A 21,233-nucleotide genomic window follows, 5' to 3' on the forward strand; every position below is an offset into this window, starting at 1 on the left:
TTCCCAGGACAACTGGCCTTGCAGCTTTGACCTTGAGAGCTGTCACTTTACAAGATCCTTTGACTGGTTGGTTGTTTTGCTGAGTGCACACTGTGCCAACCCTTTTTCCAGCTTTGCAAAACATGCACAAGGAAATAAACGGGCCTGAAAAAATTAACAAACAGATAAAGATCTAGTTGTATCGAACTTCCTGGTATCAGCTCTGCATTATTATCAACTGAAACTCTGTCAATCAAAATCACTTTTTCTTTATTAGACAGACTTTAACATGGTTGTCATTGAATGTTACCATTTTCTGATTTTATTATATTTTTTGTAATGAATGCCAGGCATTAATCTGTTTCCTTCTTCTTGTGTCTGATTGATATTTTTAACGATTTGTTAAACTGAAGATACATTTTGCTGTGCCAGCATCACATTACATGTCATTAGTATTGAATTAGAGGTACATTCAGATGCATTTAATCCAGAGAGACTGGATTAAATGGTCTAGCCCACAGGTCAGACGAGGCGCCGTGGGTCAGTCCTGTACCTGCGGGGACGCAGCACTCGTCTGCCTCACTGCTTAACTCTCCGCAGACTGGCACATTTCACTATCTGAGCACCTTTCTTCACATCCATAGTATCGGGCTACATCAGGGGGGAAGGGGAGGGGTTGGCAGCAGAAGAGGTTGAGAGCAGTGAGGAGACAGGAGCCAAACAAGGGGTTGAGGGAACATTAGTAAGGAAGAGTGAAATAAAAGTAGACAGGAGACAGGAAGAAACAGATGAGGAAGGGGAAACACAAGTGGGGCAACAGAGGAAGGAAATAGAGCCACAAGGAAAGAGAAGGCAGAAAAACAACAGACGTGAGATGAAATGTGAGAAACAAAGAAGTGAAGGGAGAGGAAAGAGAGGGAGAGAAGAAATTATGCATAAACAGTCAAGCAAGGACAGAAATGATGGGTGGCAGTTGGAAAGACAGTTGAAGATAATAAGAGGGCATCAAAAACATCTGCAGTCTTTGACATTCAGAGTAGATCTGTGTCAAATAGTATTTGCAAAACTAATTTTTGGTGTCTTGATATTTCGATAGATGGGATTTGACCACACAAAACAATACACAAAGTGGCAACCTGATACTCTGAAATGTCTCGATGTATTAAACCCCAAATCCTGTGCTACTTCCTGCTTGTAAATAATATTTGACCCAGCTCTGCTTCAGAGTCTTGCAGGTTTGAGTGATACAGCACACAGTCACAGTTGAAGGACTATAAACTTTAATGAAGGCAGAAAAAGACAGGATTCAGTCATTGAGAGAACTGATGGGGACAGAATGGAAAATATAGCCACTGCAAGGAGCCACAATCAATTCATCCAGTCATTAATATGCAAGAAACAAACGATGATAAGTGTGGGCGCGGCTTAGTCATGACTAGAATGATGAGACCCTGAATGGGCCGGTGAACTGTGAGCAAGGACAACGCCGCAGCAAAGTGGACACATCTGTTCCACCTGCATGCAGGAGGATCACATTTAGGTGGAGATTAATGTGACAGAAGGTCAGCAATCAAACAATTAACCCAACCAAACGTTGCACTCGACCCTCACTAATGATTTAGGTTAATAAATCAGGGCTTGCTCTTCAGAACATAAACAAACTGTGTTCTCAGGCTATCGTACTGAAGCTCATGCAGGTTTAGCTACTCTAAAGACTGTCGGGATAAGCCTGCGAAACCACGAATACAGGACACTTTTCAAGATCACCGCACTGTCCGTAATCTAACAGGCCCTCAGCAGTCGGTCAGTTGCAGATCAGAAGCCCACCTTGCTGCTGTCCCGGCCCAGGATGGCGTAGCTCATGAACTGGTCAGCATCAACCTCCAGCTCGTTGGCGTCCTGCAGGGAACCTTCCAGGCTCCCCTCCTGAGTCCCCTCCTCACCTGAACCCTTCCCTCTACGCACAACCTTACGCACAATCTACCACGTACACACATGCACACAGGAAGGTGGGAGACAGTGATGGATGGAGGCAGAGAGTGGGAATAAGGCAGTGAAAAGACAAGAGTTGGTGTAGTATAAAAGAAACGGTTAGTCTTTTCAAAAATATCTGTTATATTTTTTGGGGGACATTGTATCCACAGTGTAATGTAATGTGATGAACTTTATAATGATTATTAGTTTAATAATCATTTAGCGGAGAGATGCTGAATGAGTACTGTGACATAAGTTGAAACAATTACTAGACCCCAGTTTAAAGAATACGGTATAAAAACATGCTGCGGTGGCTGACCTTTTTTGTGACGATGTTTCCGTGTTCATCCGTAAACTGTTCCTCGCTTACGTGCTCCCCAGGAAGGTCTTCAACCTCATCACCCTGCGGACAGAAAAACGCATTTTTAAACATTTTTATTACTGAGAAACCATAAACTGTACTTGCTTCATCATGAAATGACTGGAAGATATGACTTAAAAAGCGAAGTAAAGTAAATGCAGGCTCTAATGCAGTGTGATTGTCTGCATGCCACAAACCCCTCGAACAATTTAAAACACAGAGAAGCAGATTTAGACGGTATGCAGGGTTAGATGTTTGGGATCCGAGGAGCTTCTCAGCTGCATTTATAATTACAGCTCATGAGGGTCGTGACAATGCTGTTATAGCCCCTAATAATTTGCAGCGGGTCTACAGAGCTATTTATAAGCTCAAAGAGAAGCAAGGACAAGGGCCACTGCAGCCCACGTAGACCTGAATAAAACATGTCAACACGACAAACTGAGTCTGAGATACACTGGGAAGAGCCCATAAGGCTTTTTAATAGAACTCAAGCCCAAACTTGTTTCCCCCAAGACGATCTATTTACATCCCTAACAGCACAAGATACATTTAGCCTCATATGCACAGCAATTGGAAGATGAATTATTATTATCATATTGATGCAATTCAGTTTCCTCATGTATTTTCCTTAGATAGTCCTCACAACAAATCATGTACCGTTATTACCACTAACCTATACCTATATTTGTATCACTCCGAACACACTACTTCCTTCACCCTTTCCCCAAAAAGTATCTCTCTCCAGTGTGTAAATCCTTTCATCAGATCCCTGCTCGACTGTCCCCTCTCTCTCTCTCTCTACCTTGAGGATGACTCTGCGGCGGACCACTCTCGTGGTGACGTTCTCCTCTTCATCGGCCACTCCCTCCACCTCACCGAGCTCGCGGTCCAGCTGAGCGTGCATGTAGGTGAGCACAGACTGCACGGAGCCGCTGGCTATGTGCAGCACATTCTGACAGCTGATGACCAGGAACGCCAGCAGCACGAAGCTGAAGAGGAGTTCTGTCACCAGGGCCCACATCGCCCCGCTTTGATCCCCAGCAAACACACTCGACGATACACTCCCTCAGCCCTCACTGCGTTTCCAACGCGGCGCCTCTCTCAGCCGACTGAGAAGACAACAGCTGCAGCCTGCGGCCTTCCGTCACTGGTTCAGTAGCGGTTTAGTTGTTTGTCTCTCGGTTCATGTCCGTCCTCCATTAGCAGGGGGAAGTGGGCCCTTTCCTAGGGTGTCTATTCCTTCGCCGACTAACTCAATGACATCAAATCCAAGCAGAAGCAACCTTGGGAGGCTTCTATTCCTACCTCCCTCTCTTTCTGACCACGTGGTCTGTGGGCTTTAAATACCTCTGGCTTCTCCAATGTGGCTCTGCTATGCTGTGGCACGGGAAACTTGTCCCCTGGCTTCCTTCATGGACTTTAACTACAAATCATTCATTTATAATCAACACAGCCTTGTAGAAACATTTCCAAAAAGTTGGTCAAAAGAGTGTCACAATTATGCAGCACACTGCATCCGAGCGCTCCAAAAGCTAAAGCTGTGACTGAGACACACTAAAGGGCTCTTTCCTCACCAGCATGGAAGAACCACATACAAAAGCGAGCACAGAAAGGCCCTAAAAGCAACCGTCTATTTTTGCTCTCTCACAGTTTCACGCCTGAGATTGTCCCTTCCAGTGTGATGTGCCAGAAAGTTAACACATGGACATGATTGGGGGCGGGGATCATGTAACACGAGTGAGACGCTGAGAATGTTGGCTATATTTGGCCGGACTGTTTGTGCCCATCTTGGGCCCTAAAGTCTGTGTGTGTGTGTGTGTGTGTGTGTTTTAGGATGAATAATCTAATGTTTATTTGAATTTTAAATGTCCATCACTCCCTACAAAATGTTATATATATAACTGATATAACTGATTCCAACACACTCACCTGGCCCTTCAGGCGCACGTCGTCCCAGGCCCTCAGCTCTGGTACCCTGTGCGGGAAGCCCAAACCCTTCTCAAATGGCTGGGTGCCTCTGAAGTGCCCCCGCAAGATCTCCGAGTGGCCCATGTCCCGCACCGGCTGAAGCAAGGCCTCCTGCGACACGCGGGACTGGTCTCCATCCACGGCGTTACATACTGATGATATCATGGTGTCCATGGCCTGCCTGGGTTTAGGCTGACTGCCCACCCAGGCCTGCGTGGGGTCAGTGACAGGGCTCCACCCTGGGCCTGTCTGTTCCTGCAGGTAGGAAAGGAAAGAGCCTCCACCACCTCCGTTACCTGACCTGGAAGGAGAGAACGGATCAATGTGGAGGTGGTACACGTACATGCTAACTCCAAAACAATGTAGCACAACCCTATAGTGATCACTTCCTCTGTAAGAAGACATGCAATAAAGATTAAGGAAACATTAGCACAGCTCTATTGTTTTGTTGGTGTGATCATGACTTTGTCACCTGAGAGGCAGACAGCGGTCTGACTCACCTGTCTCCATTCCGGTCTGCAACACAGCTCAGACCAGGTGACTCACTCAGCCGAGCATACACCCTTTGCTGTCCTGCAACAAGAGAAAGCCCTTCCTCTGAGCCTGTCCCTCCTCCTCCTCCTCCTCCTCCAGCTCCATCTCCACCAGTAATACCGGTGACTGCTGATACCTCCGAACTTGCCTCTGACCCCTGACAATTGTTCAGCCCGTTAAGATTGATCCCAGCGATGGTGCCCCCATGTGAGGCTGGCGTGGCAGTGCTGAGTGAGTCAACGCCCATCTCTGAATCATCTTCAGGCAGCTCAATGGAGCCACTCAGCACCCCACCCCCTCCGCTGGCTGCGCTGGCCTGACTAGCCGGCCGACCCAGACTTCCATACGGCAGCCCCAGAAGACCTTCTGAATCGTCGGCATTGCTGCATTCCAACGAGGAGTCTTCCACAGGCACCAGGGACGGGCTGTTGCCTGAGGGCCACACCTGCACATCAGACATCTCCATGAGGGTGTCTTCTTCTGTGGTAGCAATAGGCGCACAGTCCAGGCTGGAAACTTCCTGCCAGTAAGGCTCAGCGCCCAGCGGGGAGGGCAGGCTGTACTGCATGGAGGCCGGCGAGAGAAGCTCTTCCTGCGCGAGCCCATAACCTGGAGCGAGACAGAGAGAGGCACACTGACACCCGGCCCCCCGCCTCGCTCCCCACCTCACCCCCACAGCACCGGGACCCCGGGAGGGGGTAAGTGTCCCTGCTAGGGGGGGGGGCAGTAGAGGAGGCTGAAGGGACAAATGGGAGAGGAGTGGGGAAGGAGGGAGGGGAGGGGGCCAAGACAATAGGAGCTAGAAAAAAAGGTGCAAGGAGGACAAGAGAGCGAGGGCAGGTTTCAGAAGGGTTTGTCAAGCTCGATCAGCCAGCGCTGACTGTGAGAGCAGCAGCGGTAGCAGCAGCAGACACAGCCGGACGGACTGAGAGACTGACACTTTGGTTTGGATCCAGCAGTGACTGATGCTGCTCTGCTGGCTGCCACCTGCAGGGATTACTGCCGCCGGCCCCCCACAACCTGGGGGGGGCTGGGACACACACCTGTCCAGCAGGGACACACTTTATCACACATACACATGCCGTAAACACACACACGCTCACTCTCCGTGTCACACGCATACACTCCCACTCTACTGGATAGGCATGCATTCAAACCCACTCAAAGAAAAAAACAGGCAGGTTATTATCGTTGTCAGGCTGGATAGCATGCACGCAGGCAATCTCATTCCCTCCGCACACACACACACACACACACCAGCTCATTCCACACAGCTGCTTGCTCTCTCATTGACACGCATTTTAATATAACACAGCTATATAAACATATAGTACTGATATTACGGCAAACACATCGACAGTAGACTTGATTTTCCTTCCGTCACACGGTTGCTGCCTCAAACAAGGATTTCAACAAGTATTTCAAGTGCTATTATATCATTAGAACAGCTGCACATCGTTAATGTGCTGTGGACTCAGGTCACTCCTTCAACTGTCTTGAAAACCCTTTGCAATAATATCCTTTTTTGTAAAAAAGGCAGACCTGTCATGATTGAGCACAGTGTCAAGGCAGCAGGAATGTTTTTTTTTTATTGAGATAATAAATAAAAATCCCTGTTAAAGATTACAGAGAAGGCTCTTCTACTATACATAGAATCTGCCTTGTATTCGTCAATTAATTATTCACTAAATTACCAACTAGGTGAACCATTAGTTGAATAGGTTATGTAAAAGTGTTGATGAATTGCAATGTAGGTAAAGCAAAGTGTGAGCGGCACTATGACTGTAACATTACGGGGTGTGTTATCAGGAAGTTTATTAACCGGAGGATGAAACAGGAGATGTAGTGCAGAGCCATACAGTTTATAGATAAGAGATGAGAGAGAGAGACAGAGAGAGAGACAGAGACAGAGAGAGAGACTGTTTGTGTAGACTGTATAGTGATGAGGAAGCTGTGCAGAGCTGCAGGATGTAACTTGATTCATGGTTGGCAGTGCTGTTGTTTCGTACTGCTGAGGGTGCAGGAGATATTTGTGACACCAAGCGGCCAGAAGGACCTCTTGTCCTACTTTCTCTCTCAACTGCTGTCTGTTGTCTATAGAAAATAGCAATCACAAATATATATATATATAAATATATATTTATTGTGTATGGTGTATGCATATGGTGTATGTATTTAAAAGACAAAAATGGCCTGTAAAAACATAATTGACTTTGATTCTGGAGTCGTTTGTCCTTCATAGTTATAACTTATTGTATTATTAGGACAACGTAGACTATGAGAAAAAATATATAATTAAATAGGAGTAAAATAAGCTGCAGCAAATACACACATTACTCTTGCATGTAAATGAGGTGTGGGATCAGGTGTGTGTACTGGAAATATAGAGGTAGTCCGTGTGTTTATGAAATATACTTTATCAAGATGTGAAGCTTGAACATATTGTGTTATTTTACGCTTATTATTGTCTCTGTTTTTGATGATTGCACACAAACTACAACATCAACGATCATTGTATTCAGTACTGTGTAAAGAGTTGGTCAGTCCTCTCTCTCCATGTTAGAGGATGAGGCAATGATAGTGAAAGAAAGAGGTATGGAAAATAAGTGTAAAGTAGGAAAAATGATTGCTGGATGCCCCAGATTAAAAGCAGTGAAGCTCACATAAAAATACATGTAAAGGAAAAAAATACTAATGTTCTCCATAATCTTAAACACTGATATACACATGTATAATGGAGGACACGAAACACTTAAGAGTACTTAAAACACACATGAAGATGCTCACAGTGATACACTTAGACCGATAGATGAGTTCACATTAAACAATAAGCAGATTCACAACACGGGGAGGAACAATATCAAATTGACCCCTCAGACAACACAAAGACACTGAAAACATATTTCTCCACACAAAATAACTTATCTTCAGATGGACACAATATACATAGAATCAGTGACATACAAAACAACCACAACATTCATACATGAACTGTCACATTTCACAAAAAAAGGTTTGTAGCCTTTTTTACCCCCCCTTGGGACGGATCACTGAGGAGGGAGAGACAGACTGTAGGGGCATTCTCAGTATGCATGCCATGCAAAGAACGCATGTCTGTTGGTCAAGCAGCATTAAGGGCTGATGCAGCGTTTGAGTCGTCATCTCCAACAGGCCAGTGTTACTCCGGCCCTTCGCCCCAGTGTCTCCATGCACACACAGGGGGGAGATGAGCGGTGAAAGTCAGCCTCATGCAACATGCAGACAGGCAGGAGGGCAGGGAGAGAAGGGATGGGAAAAGAGAAAAAGGACAGAGAGGGGGGAAAGAGGGGCAGCAAGAGGAATATAAAAAAGGGTGATGGTCACAGACAGAGAGAGCGAGAGAGAAACGAGGGTCACCTCCCCCCTCCCAGTGGGTGCTGAGTACACAGTCTGTGTGAGGGGTATCGGTCACAGAGCGGACACTTAAAAAAAGTGGGGGTTTCAAGAGCACAAAGATAAAGAAAAATGCACGACTAGTCGCAAAAAAAAAAAAAAAAAAAAAAAAAGATAAAAGATGTGGGTCAGAGGTCAACATGAGGTTGGCATGAGGTCAGAGTTCGGAGAGGAGTGAGAAGGAGGAAGAGTAGGGCAGCTAGGCTGCAGATGACATGTCCAGAGAAACATAGAGAGAGGGACAGATTCACAGGGAATGAAAACAGGGCTCCCAAAAGGACATTCAACATGAGCCCAACAGAGACTCAAACTACCCCCCATGCAGCCACAGGCAGAGAGAATTTAAGTTTCCTCTAATCAAAGTCTGAAAGAAGAGGTGCTATCTCTCTATATCTTTGCTAACCTGGAAATGTTCTTGATAAAACCCTTCAGAATGTGCTTACCTACAATAGAGGTGCACTATAACTATTAGGACAATACATAAGTAAAATCCTACAGGCATTGTTCTGACATAAAGAAGGGAAGACAGATAAAGACAGAGAAGGATAGACCGCAGTAGAGCTGATTCCTCTATCCTAGCCAATATATTGCCAGAAAACAAAAAAACAACACTATTTTAATAATAATAAATCCACTTATTTGTATGGAGGACTGAAGCTGACTTTAAGGAGCAGTTCCACATTTAGGGATATATGCGTATTTGCTTCTTTTTTTGCAGATAGGTTAGAAAACCGACGCCACCTTCATCCTTGTAGAGCAAATACAAAGCTGCCTCTATAGCAGCCAGTCGGCTTAGCTTAGCATAAAGACTGGAAAGAGCCTGGCTCTGTCCAAAGTTAAAACATCCACATCCCAGCACCTCTACTGTTCACTAATCAGAGCACAGTGACTTGTTTCCAGGAAACCAGCTTCCCCGTTTCCAGTCTTCATGCTAAGCTAAGCCAATCGGCTGCTTACAGGAGCAGCAGCTTCATATTTACTGCACAGACATGACAGTGGTTATGATCGTCTTCAGTAAGAAAGCAATTTAGCATATTTGTTTGATATGAAATGATGTAAATAATCTATGAAATAAATTGAGAAATAAATCAACCATTTAAAATTAATATATAAATCTAATTCACAATAAAATTGAAAAATAAATACATTTTTGTCCACAACATTTAAGATGTGGCCTGATTTTTATTTTCATTTTTATTATTATTATTATTTTTTTTACTTTTGAATCATTTAAATACTTATTTTTAATGGATTTGCATGTTTTCTTTCATTGACACATTTTATTTATTGTCTAAAAAGTCAGTTTTGGTCCTCCACTTGGTCACTGTTCCTTTAGGACGCACTTAACGGGGACAGTAAATCATAAACCTCGTGAAATCTGTCACTGTGATCATTGTGAGAGAAGCAGAAGACACAATATCCAGATGTTCAAAGTGGCACAACGTTTTACGCAGGAACGCCAAAGCGGGAACGGCCTTTGGGAGGCAGGTAGCCAGACAGATACACAGACAAGACAGATACATGGTTATCAGATTCACTGCAGCTGTGATCTGAACATCTCCCTTTTCACCCTTTGAACCCCTCATGGTTGTATCTCTATGCATTGTTACATCTCTTGAGTATTGCTCCAGTTTTCACAGAATAGGACCTGTCACCTGTCAGACTGACTCGTCATCTGCACTCGATACAGCGAGGAGAAAACCAGTCCAGTAAGATGGGGGAGCTCACGCCAGTCCAGAGGTGAAAATGGAGTCAATAAGATGTAGGGTATGCATGTGTGAAGGAAAACCATGAGGAAAAGGAGTAAAAGACTGAGGACTGACAATTAGTAAGGGAGTCAGTTAAGCTAGGCTATACTTACAGTATGATCTACGTGGACTGATCATGTATGACAATGTGTTGGCCCTCTAAACTCTTATGTTACTCAAATAATGACTAATCAAATTATTTGACAGGAGAACACAAAATAACAACAATGTCAACAATAACTATTAATGAATGGATAGTTTATTTATCTCTATGTGGAGTGTTTTGCTCAAAGGCTATTCAGTAATGGGTCGCCTGCAAACTGGAGGTACATCATTTAATCATTTTCTTTTTTAATTCTTCACTCTACTTTCCATCACATTGACTTTAAACACAAAGAAATGTAGGTTTAATAACCAAAGGCACTACGGAGGTCGTAGCACAGGAGGAGTGTCCTGAGTCCCTCTGCATGTTGCCGGGGTAAAGTCCTGCAAAGGTTTGACGTTTGTGGCAGCTTTCATACACAACAGCATCACGGGGGAATAAATCAGAAAGACATGGGGACAGCGGAGAAAATTCAGAGGGGACAAACACTTCCTTTGCCTTCATGGGGTTGTAGGGATCGGGGGGGGTATGTTTATTGGAAAGATGGCTCGGGGGTCAAGGCAAAAGACACGGGGAAGGGGCTGCATTGTGGGATTTGGGGGAGGGAACTTACCATTGGTCATACCAGGGGAGGAGTTGTCTCTCTCGTGTCGGCGTCTGGTGAAATCACGGGCGCCTTGTCTGGTAGTCTGAGGCGGCTGGCCCTCCAACATGTTGACTATGTCCAAACGGTCAATGCTCTTCAGAGCCGCGTACAAACTCTCCACTGCAGCGAAGACACAAGCAGACGAGGACAAAAGAGAAGATGGGGAAGGGGGTTTCCCAGGACAAACAGCAGAACCATTACAACGACATTCTGACTTGAATAAAGAGTGTCATAAAGACACTTCACAGCAATCTTGGCCCTCATTCGTACTCACTCTTGGCCCTCTTGCCCTCGCGGGTGGCCCACAGGTTGAGCAGCGCTGAGCTCTGCTCCAGCAGCGAGTTGGGATTCTCCACGCGGATCTTATTGATGTCGTCCACGCTGAGCTGGAGTTCGCGTGCCAACTCTGTGTGGCAAACGGGACAGCGACGATCAAGTGAGTGGAGGGAATCATTTCTATAAAATTTGACCCACACAGTCTGGAAATGACACTGTGCTTCACAGTGGCTCCATCCAGCAGAGGCAGAACAAACAGCGATGGCTCTTGGCAGGAAAACAGGAAATAATTAGTTTCATTGGCCGTCAGCCATGTTAGATCTTAATCGGCATGAGAGCTAGGCAAGCTTGTCGGACATAAGGTAAACATGGATGCCTGTCAACGTATAAAAAGGGATCCAGTATGTGCTCATTTCACTCACCGGCCCAGCTCAGTCCCAACTGTTCTGCAATCACAGCCATCTTCAACTCCGTCCTCTCCATGGCACTCATCGATGCTGCACAAACCACACCAACACCGACTATTTAACATCTGACCAGCTTAAATGTACAGTTATTACTATTATTATTGCTCTTGAAGTGGGGATTTCTCAATCATGAGATGGAGATGAAGTAGTATGGTGGAAAACGAATGCCATCACACTATTATATGATTATATCATCATCACAAGAAGGGAAAAACATGTGATCCAATGATTCATTGTGGGAGAGTGAGCGCCTCCTACCCATAGCAGGTTCATTTAGAGCGCTGTATCTTTCTCTTAAAGCCAGCGGGGTCAGAGTTCGCCTTCGGTCTTCACTCCCAACAACCTGCCAGTCAAAAGCAAACAACGCTGAAGTCATCTCAGGGAAAATGACGGGAACTAAACAGACACGTACACGTGTGAAGAGCTTTACCTTGATACACGGAGGCATGGTGATGTTGAGGTTACACAGCACATGTTGGCTGTCCTCGTACTTGGTGGACTTGCGCAGGAAAGACAGAAATCCAGTGTGCTCTTTACTGCTGTCTCTCACCTGATACACACAAGGAAAGCCATGAAGGCACATGCATGTATAACGTGTGTGTGTGTGTGTGTGTGTGTTTGTTCGTTGTAAAACTGAAGAGAGATCTGTAAGAGATGGCGATACCTTAACGGAGACAGGAAGTCGGTTATCTCTGAAGGCCTGGAAGCTGAAGCAGCGAGGCTGCTGGGTGGCCTTCCTCACGGGCACCAGATTCCCTGAACACTCCAGGTGAAGCGGCATTCCCTCCATCACCTGCGATATGGGACACATTAACCTTCGGTACAATTTCATGAGTGTGAGGCACCGGCCTCGACTCTGAACTGACCTCTATGTCTCTGCTGCGAGCCACCTCCGTGAAGTTCTCGTGCTGCTCCAAGGTTTTATCCATCTTATCGTCGGTCATGCAGTAGCAGCGCAGGCGGCCCTCCCGCAGCTCGTTCATCTTCGCAAACACAACAAACTTGGCCATGTAGGGAACAGCCGACAGCTCTCTGTAGAGCAGGTTGGCAAAAGAGACGGCCTCGGCTGTCCGGGGACAGTCTGCCAGCCAGAATCTGAGAGGGAACAACGACACGAAATCACAGCGTTGTACATAAAACCGTCCAGCTCACAGATCTTCAACAGGGGGTTTGGGACCCCTAGGGGGTCGGCAGCGTTATTGCAGGTGGTCCCTGAAAGGATTTGATCCCAAACTTCTTCTAAAAAATGGAAATGTCCAAAAAATACACATTAACGCAATTACACTATAATAAGCAAATATAGATCTTCCTATTTTTTACAATTTTATGTTGTGAAATTGTGATGTAGAAATACCAATATAGATTTAAAATATGTCCTACAAATATATTAATCTGTCAACAATCATTATTTTAATGGCTTAGTATTGTATACATACATCATTAAAGTACTTTTATACATGGTAGTACACATTATTATTGGCCCGGTTTCATAAGCAACACAATTTTTCACGATGTCACTATAAACCTTGACTAGCTACTTGCTAGAATGATGGGCGATGGCAATACTTCTATTTAAACTTTATGTCATGACTGAACTTACCTTGCTGAAACATTGGTCGTGAAGCTGGCACAGTCCTTAGCATACATAAGCTTGGTGGTGCCAGTAATGTCTTCCCATTGGGCTGGAGCTGTGCCGCCTGGGAATCAGACAGAATGGGCAATCTGGTTAATCTGGCTTTAGCAAACCTCAAGTAAGAACAGATACTTTTTTTTATTTAAACCATCCACTGACATCTTTCGTCCCAGTCGCGGCATGCAGTACCTATGACAGAGCAAAGCAGACGCAGACTGGTGGTGTCGCCCTCCCCAGCGTCCCGCGGGCTGTCTCTCCAGGACGGGGGCAGAGGGATACGCAGGCCGATGGGCCGGTGGAACTTACGCCGCCGAGGCTCCACGGTGACCACGGGGCTGAAGTTTGCCTGGTTCCCCAGCAGCTTCGCAACCAGCTCATCTGGAACTGGCTGAGCCTGAGGCGGAAAGTAAATGATGGAGAGAAGGGTAGGAAAAGATAACGTAGAAGGGAAAAAAGGGGAATTTGACAAACGACAGACACATATGAACAGGCAAGAAAGATACAAAAAATTATGTTAATAGGAGAGCAGGTAGAATGAGACAACGGGAGAGGGATGATGGGAAAAAAGGGTAAAAGACAACCGAATATGGGAAAATTAAAAGGTGAAGAGAAGAGAGGAGAGAAAGAGAGAAGTCAACAGTGAATTAAATACCTCCTGGTTTAAACAACACATTTGGAAAGACAATAGAAACACAAAGTGGTTGTAGGACTTAACTTTTTTTATTGTAAAATGTCACAATGTGTGTTAACATGAAGCTTTTACAATCATTAATACAAAATGGATATCACAGAAAAGGCACTGTGGGTTTTCACAAGGCCATTCATGACACGGTTACTACAGCATCATTCAAGTTAAATAGATATGTTCCTAAAAAAATATGTTAATAGAAAATTTAACAATATCTATTTTTAGTTTACATTCAGTTACGTTCACTAGTTTCATCGTAGAGGTTACGGCATGTGTGGTAGCATGTTCACAAGACATTTTTATCTTATCATAAATCGGTTCATGTGTCTGAAGGACAGCTGTTGAACCAAAACATGCTGCTGAAGGTCCATTAATACTTTATCTAGCTTTCATTCTGGTTTACTCACACACACATTCTGACTTTGGAATCACACGTTTCCATCTGATACAATTCATAAGATGCTGAACTACACATTCATAGAGGATTTGGGGTTTTATTTCTTAAAATTTGAATATTTTGTTAGAAATGGGGATTAATTCAATCACAGTCTAGAGCTGCAATGAAACTTACACACTGACTGATAAACGTGGGGATTTTTACCCTGTTAAAATGAAATTGTGTGCAAATGGAGCCTTGAAATTCCAAGTCTGTGAATATGAAAAAAAATGGTGCATTCATATTAAAAAAAACATTCAATGCAAAGAATTATGGAAGGAAGAAAGTATGGCATTCAATGTACTTAATAAATAAATGTTATGTGGTCTAATGTTATTTATTTTAAAACAGCATGTTGGTGCATTAGATGGGGAGGGCTTAATTATAAGTGGATGTTTGATTTTACTGTAAAATTCAGAGTGCTGAAAGGAGTTAAATATGATTCTCTCATTCTTATTCTGTCTGTTTCATAAAATACCAAGACCTTAAAGGTGTAGCTGTAGATTCAAAAGCTTATAAAACTAAGTGTCAGCCTTTTTTATGCAGTCCAGTTCCTCTAAAAAGAAGATTAGCACATTTTCCAGACATCCATGAGACCAAAAATTAGTACAAAGTATAAACTCAAGCACTATTTCTTTGCAAAAGGTTTTCCATTAACTTGTGTTTAACTAACTATACTTATTCATCTCAAATGAATGTGTTAAATATAGTAAATACAGGACGTTTGCCAGTGACATAAATACATTAGTGAGAAAGACATCAAGATAAAACAAACAATAACATATCAGCACTAGATGCAGTCCACAGTTGCATAAAGGTGCCAAGTGCATGCATGTGAAATAAAAAGGTGAAAAAAGGCAAAATCAAACAACAGAAAACTAAATCAAGAAAAACTTGGCACAAGTGCTGATACGATCAGGTCATTCCAAGGTCAACGTACATAGAACATGCTTTTTTTTTGTTTTGTTTTTTCAGGCAACACAGGCACTAACGATTCTGTCTTTCTTCTCCTTCCTTCTCCTGATCGTCCCATCTCACCTGCAGCCCCAGGCGGACGCGTTTGGTGACCGCCGTCTCAGGAAACGAGGCCTGGACCAACGGCACCAGTTTACTTGTCAGCGAGCCTCCTTCTGGTCCGATCAGGTCGCTCTCTTGCTGGACTCGTGACACAACGGCGAAGTAAAGGGGGAAGTCGGTGGAGATGATGCGACGGATTCGCTTCTTCCCAAGCTCCTCTTGACTTTCTAATTCTGGGGAGACGAGAGGGGGGGGGGTGGTGTTAACACGAGCCGGTGACACGTTTGAGTGTCAGCCTGAGATCCAGCGTTTGAACTCTTACCCTCATCCATCCCGTTGAGGATTGTTTCTAGCACCTCGTCGCCGTAGCGGTTACGATGTTCTTTCCAGACGGAGCCGTTCTCGCTCCTCAGCACCACGAGCTCCCGGTCACCACGACCCAGAGCAGCAAAGTGGGGGATCTCCACTATCACTGGTCTGCCACACAGAAAAATCACACATGAACACATGACTTTTTTTATTAAAATAATAATAATACATTTAAAAAATGGCTTCCTCACCCCAGGAACTGCATCCCAGCTGGCCCCAGGGAGATGATCCTGCTGGCCAGCCCCTCCCCCTCCACCAGAGGAGGGGGGCTGGTCAGCTTCTGCGGCTTCACCAGGCGGCAGGTGATGCGGGTGGGCGCCGCACAGGTCCGCGGCGGTATGATGACACGCAGACCGTTGTGCCTGCTGCCTCGCATTGAGCCGCCGCGAGCATCTACCATGAAACTGACCAGGAACCTGTTATCAAAAAAAAAAAAAGGTTAGCAGCCAGATCAGATATTAAATAGAGAGCCGGTGATCCAGTGGAGTGAAAGGTTTTGCTGACCCTGTATGTATGGGACTGGCGACCGGGCTGACATTGTCTGACGTCTCCGTTGCCGGGCTGCTGGGAATCAGTGAGTCGTCATCGTATTCTTTGGGCAGTGGAAGTGGAGTGTGTTGCTACAACGGACAGAGAGACAGCACAAGGTTTAAATATTTCTTATGCTATCATCAGCATAAAGTGCTTTTTTTTTTTTTTACAGTGGACATGGAGAAGGTGCATCATTAACCTTCGAATAACGGTTGAGGAGGGATTCTCATTTACAAATAACTTTTTATGTTACAATATTGAATTTTGAAGTTTTTATGATAAGCATCCAAGGAAGGTCAAAAAGACGTCTAAAAAAGTTGTTATGATGTTGGATTATGGGAAATTCAATACTGTACCGTACCTGATCCATCTCATGTTCTTTGAGGATGACGGTCTCCGGAGAGACCCTGGGGATTCTGGGTATGGCCGGCGAGTAATTCCTGTTGTACGAAAAGAGAAAAGCACAAGTTAGATCGATAAAGTTTCTTTACATCTCCTCCCAAGTGCTCATCCCTGGTGTTTAGTGGGTGTCTATGGTGCATCCCCCTTTACCCATCCACCTATTTAGCTTGTGGCTACCAGCTTGGCTCTCTCGCCTCTTTCCCCCACCCAGCCCCCCTTACGCTGTGCCCAGCCCTCTCTCGTACTCCAGTGATTTCTTGGGGGAGAGGAAATCGTCATCATGGTCTTTCATGTCATCCATCTTCATGTACCTGGCCCCTTCTGTCCCCAAGAGCTCCTCTCCTTCAGAGAACAACATGCCAAAGAGAGCGAAGTGGTCAGGTTGGTGAAACAGCACAAGAGAGAGAGAGAGAGAAGAAAACAAGAATGTCAACCAGCGGGTTAGGAGGGGTTAGACTGTAGGAGATGGCTCTGTGATTCAGGTGTTAGACTGGTGAGATGGGACATTGATGAGGATGCTCTGAACACGCTTTACTTGCTAATCACACAAGCTTGAATGCAGCCGCTTCTACCGTACGCTAGAAACGTATTAAAATCAGGTATGAGGACAGGATCAATACAGCAGAAGTCAAAGGCAGCTGAATCTGAGACTTTTCATTCAGAACCGTAATGCATTACTAGAGGAGACAGTACAAATGGAGCCTGGAGTTAAAAAAAAACAAAAAAACATGACATCTCAGTTAGAGACAACAGCATTATAGATGTGCACAGTGCACCATGTCCACGCATCAGCATAAACTCATTCCAAAAATGTGTTGTTTAGTGAATAAATTGTTATTGAACTGGAAGATAAACTGCCTAAGAGAGCGATGCATGAGGAGACTTCCTCTCTCTCTCTCTCTCTCACACACACACACACACACACACACACACACACACACACACACACACACACACACACACACCCACACCAACGTACAAGCTGTTTACCATAAAAAATACAGTGTATGTTCATGTGAGCAGAGGTGGGTTACTGACCCCCCAAACACACATGGGACTTTGTGAGAATTCACCAAATGTGAGTCTTCTGCATGTATTTATTTATGAGCGCAGCTTGTGTGTGTGTGTGTGTGTGTGTGTGTGTGTGTGTGTGTGTGTGTGTGTGTGTGTGTGTGTGTGTGTGTGTGTGTGTGTGTGTGTGTGTGTGAGTGTGCGAGTGGGCGGTCGGTCAGCGGTCGAGAGCCAAAGTGATGTCGTAGGTGTCATTCCACTATGTTTGACTCTGCGAGTGCTCTTCCCACAGGTTCATCCAAGTCCGCCCGTGTCCTGGATGTTCTCCGGCTCGTGCATGTTTGCTACGACGTGTGGGCGAAGTGTGTGCACATCACATAACCTGCCAATATCATTTCACCGTTGTGGATATGAGATGCGCGTCTTTAAAACGGCGTCTTGGTTCTTTATTTTGAGCAAAGGTGAGAAACTGACACTTAAATTATCGGGGACTAAAATGTCAAGACATAATATGTGCTGTAAACGTCAGGCAGGAAGAGATAAACCTGCAATAAGCGATTTTTGAGGGGCAACAGAAATCACTTTAAGTGGACAGGGTAAACATTCACACAACCAGAAGACACAGAGCATTTTCATCGTGAGTCCAACATTCACTCCCCATTCCTCTTTTTGGTGTTGACCAACTCCCTATGGAAACATGATCAACTGTTAAAACAAAAACCTTGATTACAGTCACTCACACGTTTGTGGTACATGATCGACACCACGATGGAAACAGATTTAAATGCAGACACACGGGTCGACTACCCCAATTTTAAACTTAGCAAAAATTTGTTCGATTTGATTTGATAGTGTCTTTTTTTAATTTATAGTATTTTTTAAATTAATGATTATGTTCTTGACTGCAGTATTGCTTCTTGTTTATTCTTTGTAATTATTGTGCGCACTGAACACAAAGGCACATTCCTTGTATGTGAAAACCTACTTGGCATCTGATTCTGATTAATAAGGCATGATGCATTTGTATCGGCCATAACCGTCACTGCCGTCATATCATGGAGGAAAAAAAAAAAGGTACCTGGGGAGTTAGAGAATGAGGGTGTTATTGAAGGGACATATAAAGGTTACAGACATGGGTGCTATGGGTGCATGCCAATGAGAAACCAGAGCCACTATCACAGTGAGCACCACTACAGAGGGAACGCAAGAGAGAGAGAGAGAGGGAGAGAGGTAAATATTCAGAGAGCGAGCTTGAAATGGAGCCACACACTTTAATACAACCACCTATGAATGCCGCACAAAGATAGAAAGAGTCATTCATACCTAATGTTAGCTGAGCAATCCCTAAAAAAGGGCAAAGGGAATTGGAAAAAAATGAATATTTATGTGACCAGATGAGACATCGAAATCAGCCTCATAAACAAGAGGTAAAGGTAAACTCGGCGTAGTCGAGTAAGCATCGTTTTTCCGGCTCTTTCATGCGATTAAGAATAATCGTAGTTCTCTACCTTCATCCTCAGACACGTCCAGTATCTCATCCACCGTCTCTGGGAAACTCATGCGATGTTTCTCCGTGGTCGTCTGCACAGGAGGGAGAGGAAGAACCAACGAGTGTGAACTTCTCATTTCCCTGCGAGTATCACGCACACATAATGCCGGCGCCGCATCCAGACGGCAACTACTCACCATGGAAACCGTTTCCTCAGTGACAAGCTTCAGGACGTCAATCACGGAGATGTAGCCCAACCTCTTGGCAATGGCCAGGGCTGACGTACCGTTCTACCGGACAGAGGGGAGCAGATTCGTCAGATTGCAGTACTTCATTACTCAATTAGTCGTTTGGATGAAGACGGGGTGCGTTCATGCTCACCGTTGTTGTCTCGTTGGGCTGAGCTCCATGTTTCAGCAACAGTGTCACAATGTCCGTGTGTCCCTGCTGGGCCGCCTGGTGCAGAGGAGTGTAACCAAGCTGGAGGAGAGAGGAAATGTATTCTCCCTCATTTAAAGTACAAAAGAGATCTAAGATACATCAAAATAATGCCTCTAAGATTAAATAAGATTCCTGAATTCTGAAGTATGGCTGGTATAGCAACACAACAAAGCAATTGCTTGTCAAGAAAACTGTTATTACAGTGTAGAGCAATTAGTTGATCAACAGGAAATGAATCAGCAGCCATTTAAATAAAAGGTCAATCGTTGAAGTCCATTTAAAATCAAAAATGGTTAAAAGCTTCTGCCATTGTTTTGCTATTATTTGACATTTTTACAGACAAAAACAAAAACAAGAAAACAATACTATTCTATACTATATTCTATAATATTCCATTTCTATTATATACTATTCTACTAATAACATGATTACTCAATAATGGAAATAATAATGAGTTGTTGCCTGAAATCTTTCTGATATGAATATAAATACTGCATCCCAGTCTCTCCGATGCTTGTACAGTACGTGCAGTAAATGTCCTCCTTCCAGTAAAGCATTTTAACAGCTTCCACCTCGGAGAACCCTGCAGCACGGCGCTTTCACCTGTTTAATGGACTGTAATTGTATTTCCTGATGAATGAATCAGAGACAGAACGCCCTGACTAAATGTATTTTTATCTCAAACCAGTGGGAGGCACTCACCCTTGTTTTGCTGTTGACATTGGCCTGTTGCTGCAGGAGGAACTTCACCATCTTGATGTTGCCATAGTGACACCCTACATGAAGAGGTGTGTAACCCATCTACCAATGACAGAGGGGGGAAAAAGTCTTAAACACACAGCAGCCGCGTGACTTTAAGTGCCTTAACGACCTTCTAATTTGAAGAGATTATGTAGATTCTTTATCAAATCACTCATGAGTATTATATTAACAAAAGCTTCAACTCACACAGTAAAATGATTGCTCATTTTTATCACTGCATTCAGCATGCAATTTAGGAATGAACAAGAGAGGATGCAATTATATCTTGTGTACAGGATAGGAACAATACACATAATACTAATAATAACATGTTGACATGATGATAACTTCCAATACAAGAGCTCCACAATCAGTGGTGGAAAGTAAGTGCAGTAGTGTAGTACTGTTTACAAGTACTCGGGTACATCGTTACGGTACTCGAACTTTACTTGAGTGATTCCATTTTTACTTTTACTTACAATTCAGGGAGAAATATAGTACTTTTTACCTTCTTCAGATGTAATAATATTATGAATAAAGATAATACTTTACTGATGCTTTAGTGAAATAATTACATATACATTATTGTGAAATGGTAGAGCAGCTCTAAGCACTCGAAGTCTCTGAACCCCTTATGGGTCGGTCATGTTTTGATGATAACACCCTCTGCGATGAGAACATGTGACTATTTATGCTACAGCACTTAGACAGTATCTGCTAGGGCTCAAAGTAGATTGGCACAAGTAGCCTCTACACTGATACGGCTTTGATAGTCCTGCAACAGTTAGCCATGAGACTGAAAGGTCTTACCCGCGTGGCAGCGTAGACCGAAGCCCCTTGCTTCACCAAGATATCTGCAATGCCAACATGTCCCTCCTGTGCTACCAGATGGAGCGGGGTTAATCCACTCTGGGGGAAACACATTCAGAAGACACAAGTCAAACACAGAACACCACATTGCCTCTTCATTTTTTTTTTTTTACATTG

At 44.3% G+C, this 21,233-nt stretch overlaps 1 protein-coding gene across 7 annotated transcripts in view; it reads right to left on the reverse strand.

The window, feature by feature from the left end:
• Positions 1-21,233, reverse strand: part of ank1a (ankyrin 1, erythrocytic a) — a 73,848-nt gene that overhangs the window by 4,174 nt on the left and 48,441 nt on the right. For 2 of the 7 annotated variants that reach the window (XM_084025775.1, XM_084025778.1), the window contains 26 exons: positions 21,057-21,155; positions 20,208-20,306; positions 19,446-19,544; positions 19,262-19,354; positions 19,084-19,156; positions 18,899-18,919; positions 16,786-16,906; positions 16,524-16,602; positions 16,136-16,251; positions 15,823-16,047; positions 15,585-15,739; positions 15,284-15,495; positions 13,311-13,515; positions 13,089-13,185; positions 12,355-12,583; positions 12,153-12,281; positions 11,919-12,038; positions 11,747-11,831; positions 11,444-11,518; positions 11,020-11,151; positions 10,713-10,865; positions 4,783-5,425; positions 4,244-4,583; positions 2,273-2,356; positions 1,807-1,959; positions 533-630 (listed from right to left, as the gene is read on the reverse strand). In XM_084025775.1, the coding sequence (XP_083881901.1) occupies positions 559-630; positions 1,807-1,959; positions 2,273-2,356; positions 4,244-4,583; positions 4,783-5,425; positions 10,713-10,865; positions 11,020-11,151; positions 11,444-11,518; positions 11,747-11,831; positions 11,919-12,038; positions 12,153-12,281; positions 12,355-12,583; positions 13,089-13,185; positions 13,311-13,515; positions 15,284-15,495; positions 15,585-15,739; positions 15,823-16,047; positions 16,136-16,251; positions 16,524-16,602; positions 16,786-16,906; positions 18,899-18,919; positions 19,084-19,156; positions 19,262-19,354; positions 19,446-19,544; positions 20,208-20,306; positions 21,057-21,155 (3,909 nt within the window). In that variant the 3' untranslated portion in view covers positions 533-558. Of the gene's footprint in view, positions 1-532; positions 631-1,806; positions 1,960-2,272; positions 2,357-4,243; positions 4,584-4,782; positions 5,426-10,712; positions 10,866-11,019; positions 11,152-11,443; positions 11,519-11,746; positions 11,832-11,918; positions 12,282-12,354; positions 12,584-13,088; positions 13,186-13,310; positions 13,516-15,283; positions 15,496-15,584; positions 15,740-15,822; positions 16,048-16,135; positions 16,252-16,523; positions 16,603-16,785; positions 16,907-18,898; positions 18,920-19,083; positions 19,157-19,261; positions 19,355-19,445; positions 19,545-20,207; positions 20,307-21,056; positions 21,156-21,233 lie in introns of all 7 variants that reach the window. The other 5 variants (XM_084025773.1, XM_084025774.1, XM_084025776.1 and 2 more) reach the window with 3 other exon arrangements.

The sequence above is a fragment of the Eutrigla gurnardus genome (assembly GCF_963514095.1).
Source record: "Eutrigla gurnardus genome assembly, chromosome: 13".
NCBI lineage: Eukaryota > Metazoa > Chordata > Actinopteri > Perciformes > Triglidae > Eutrigla > Eutrigla gurnardus.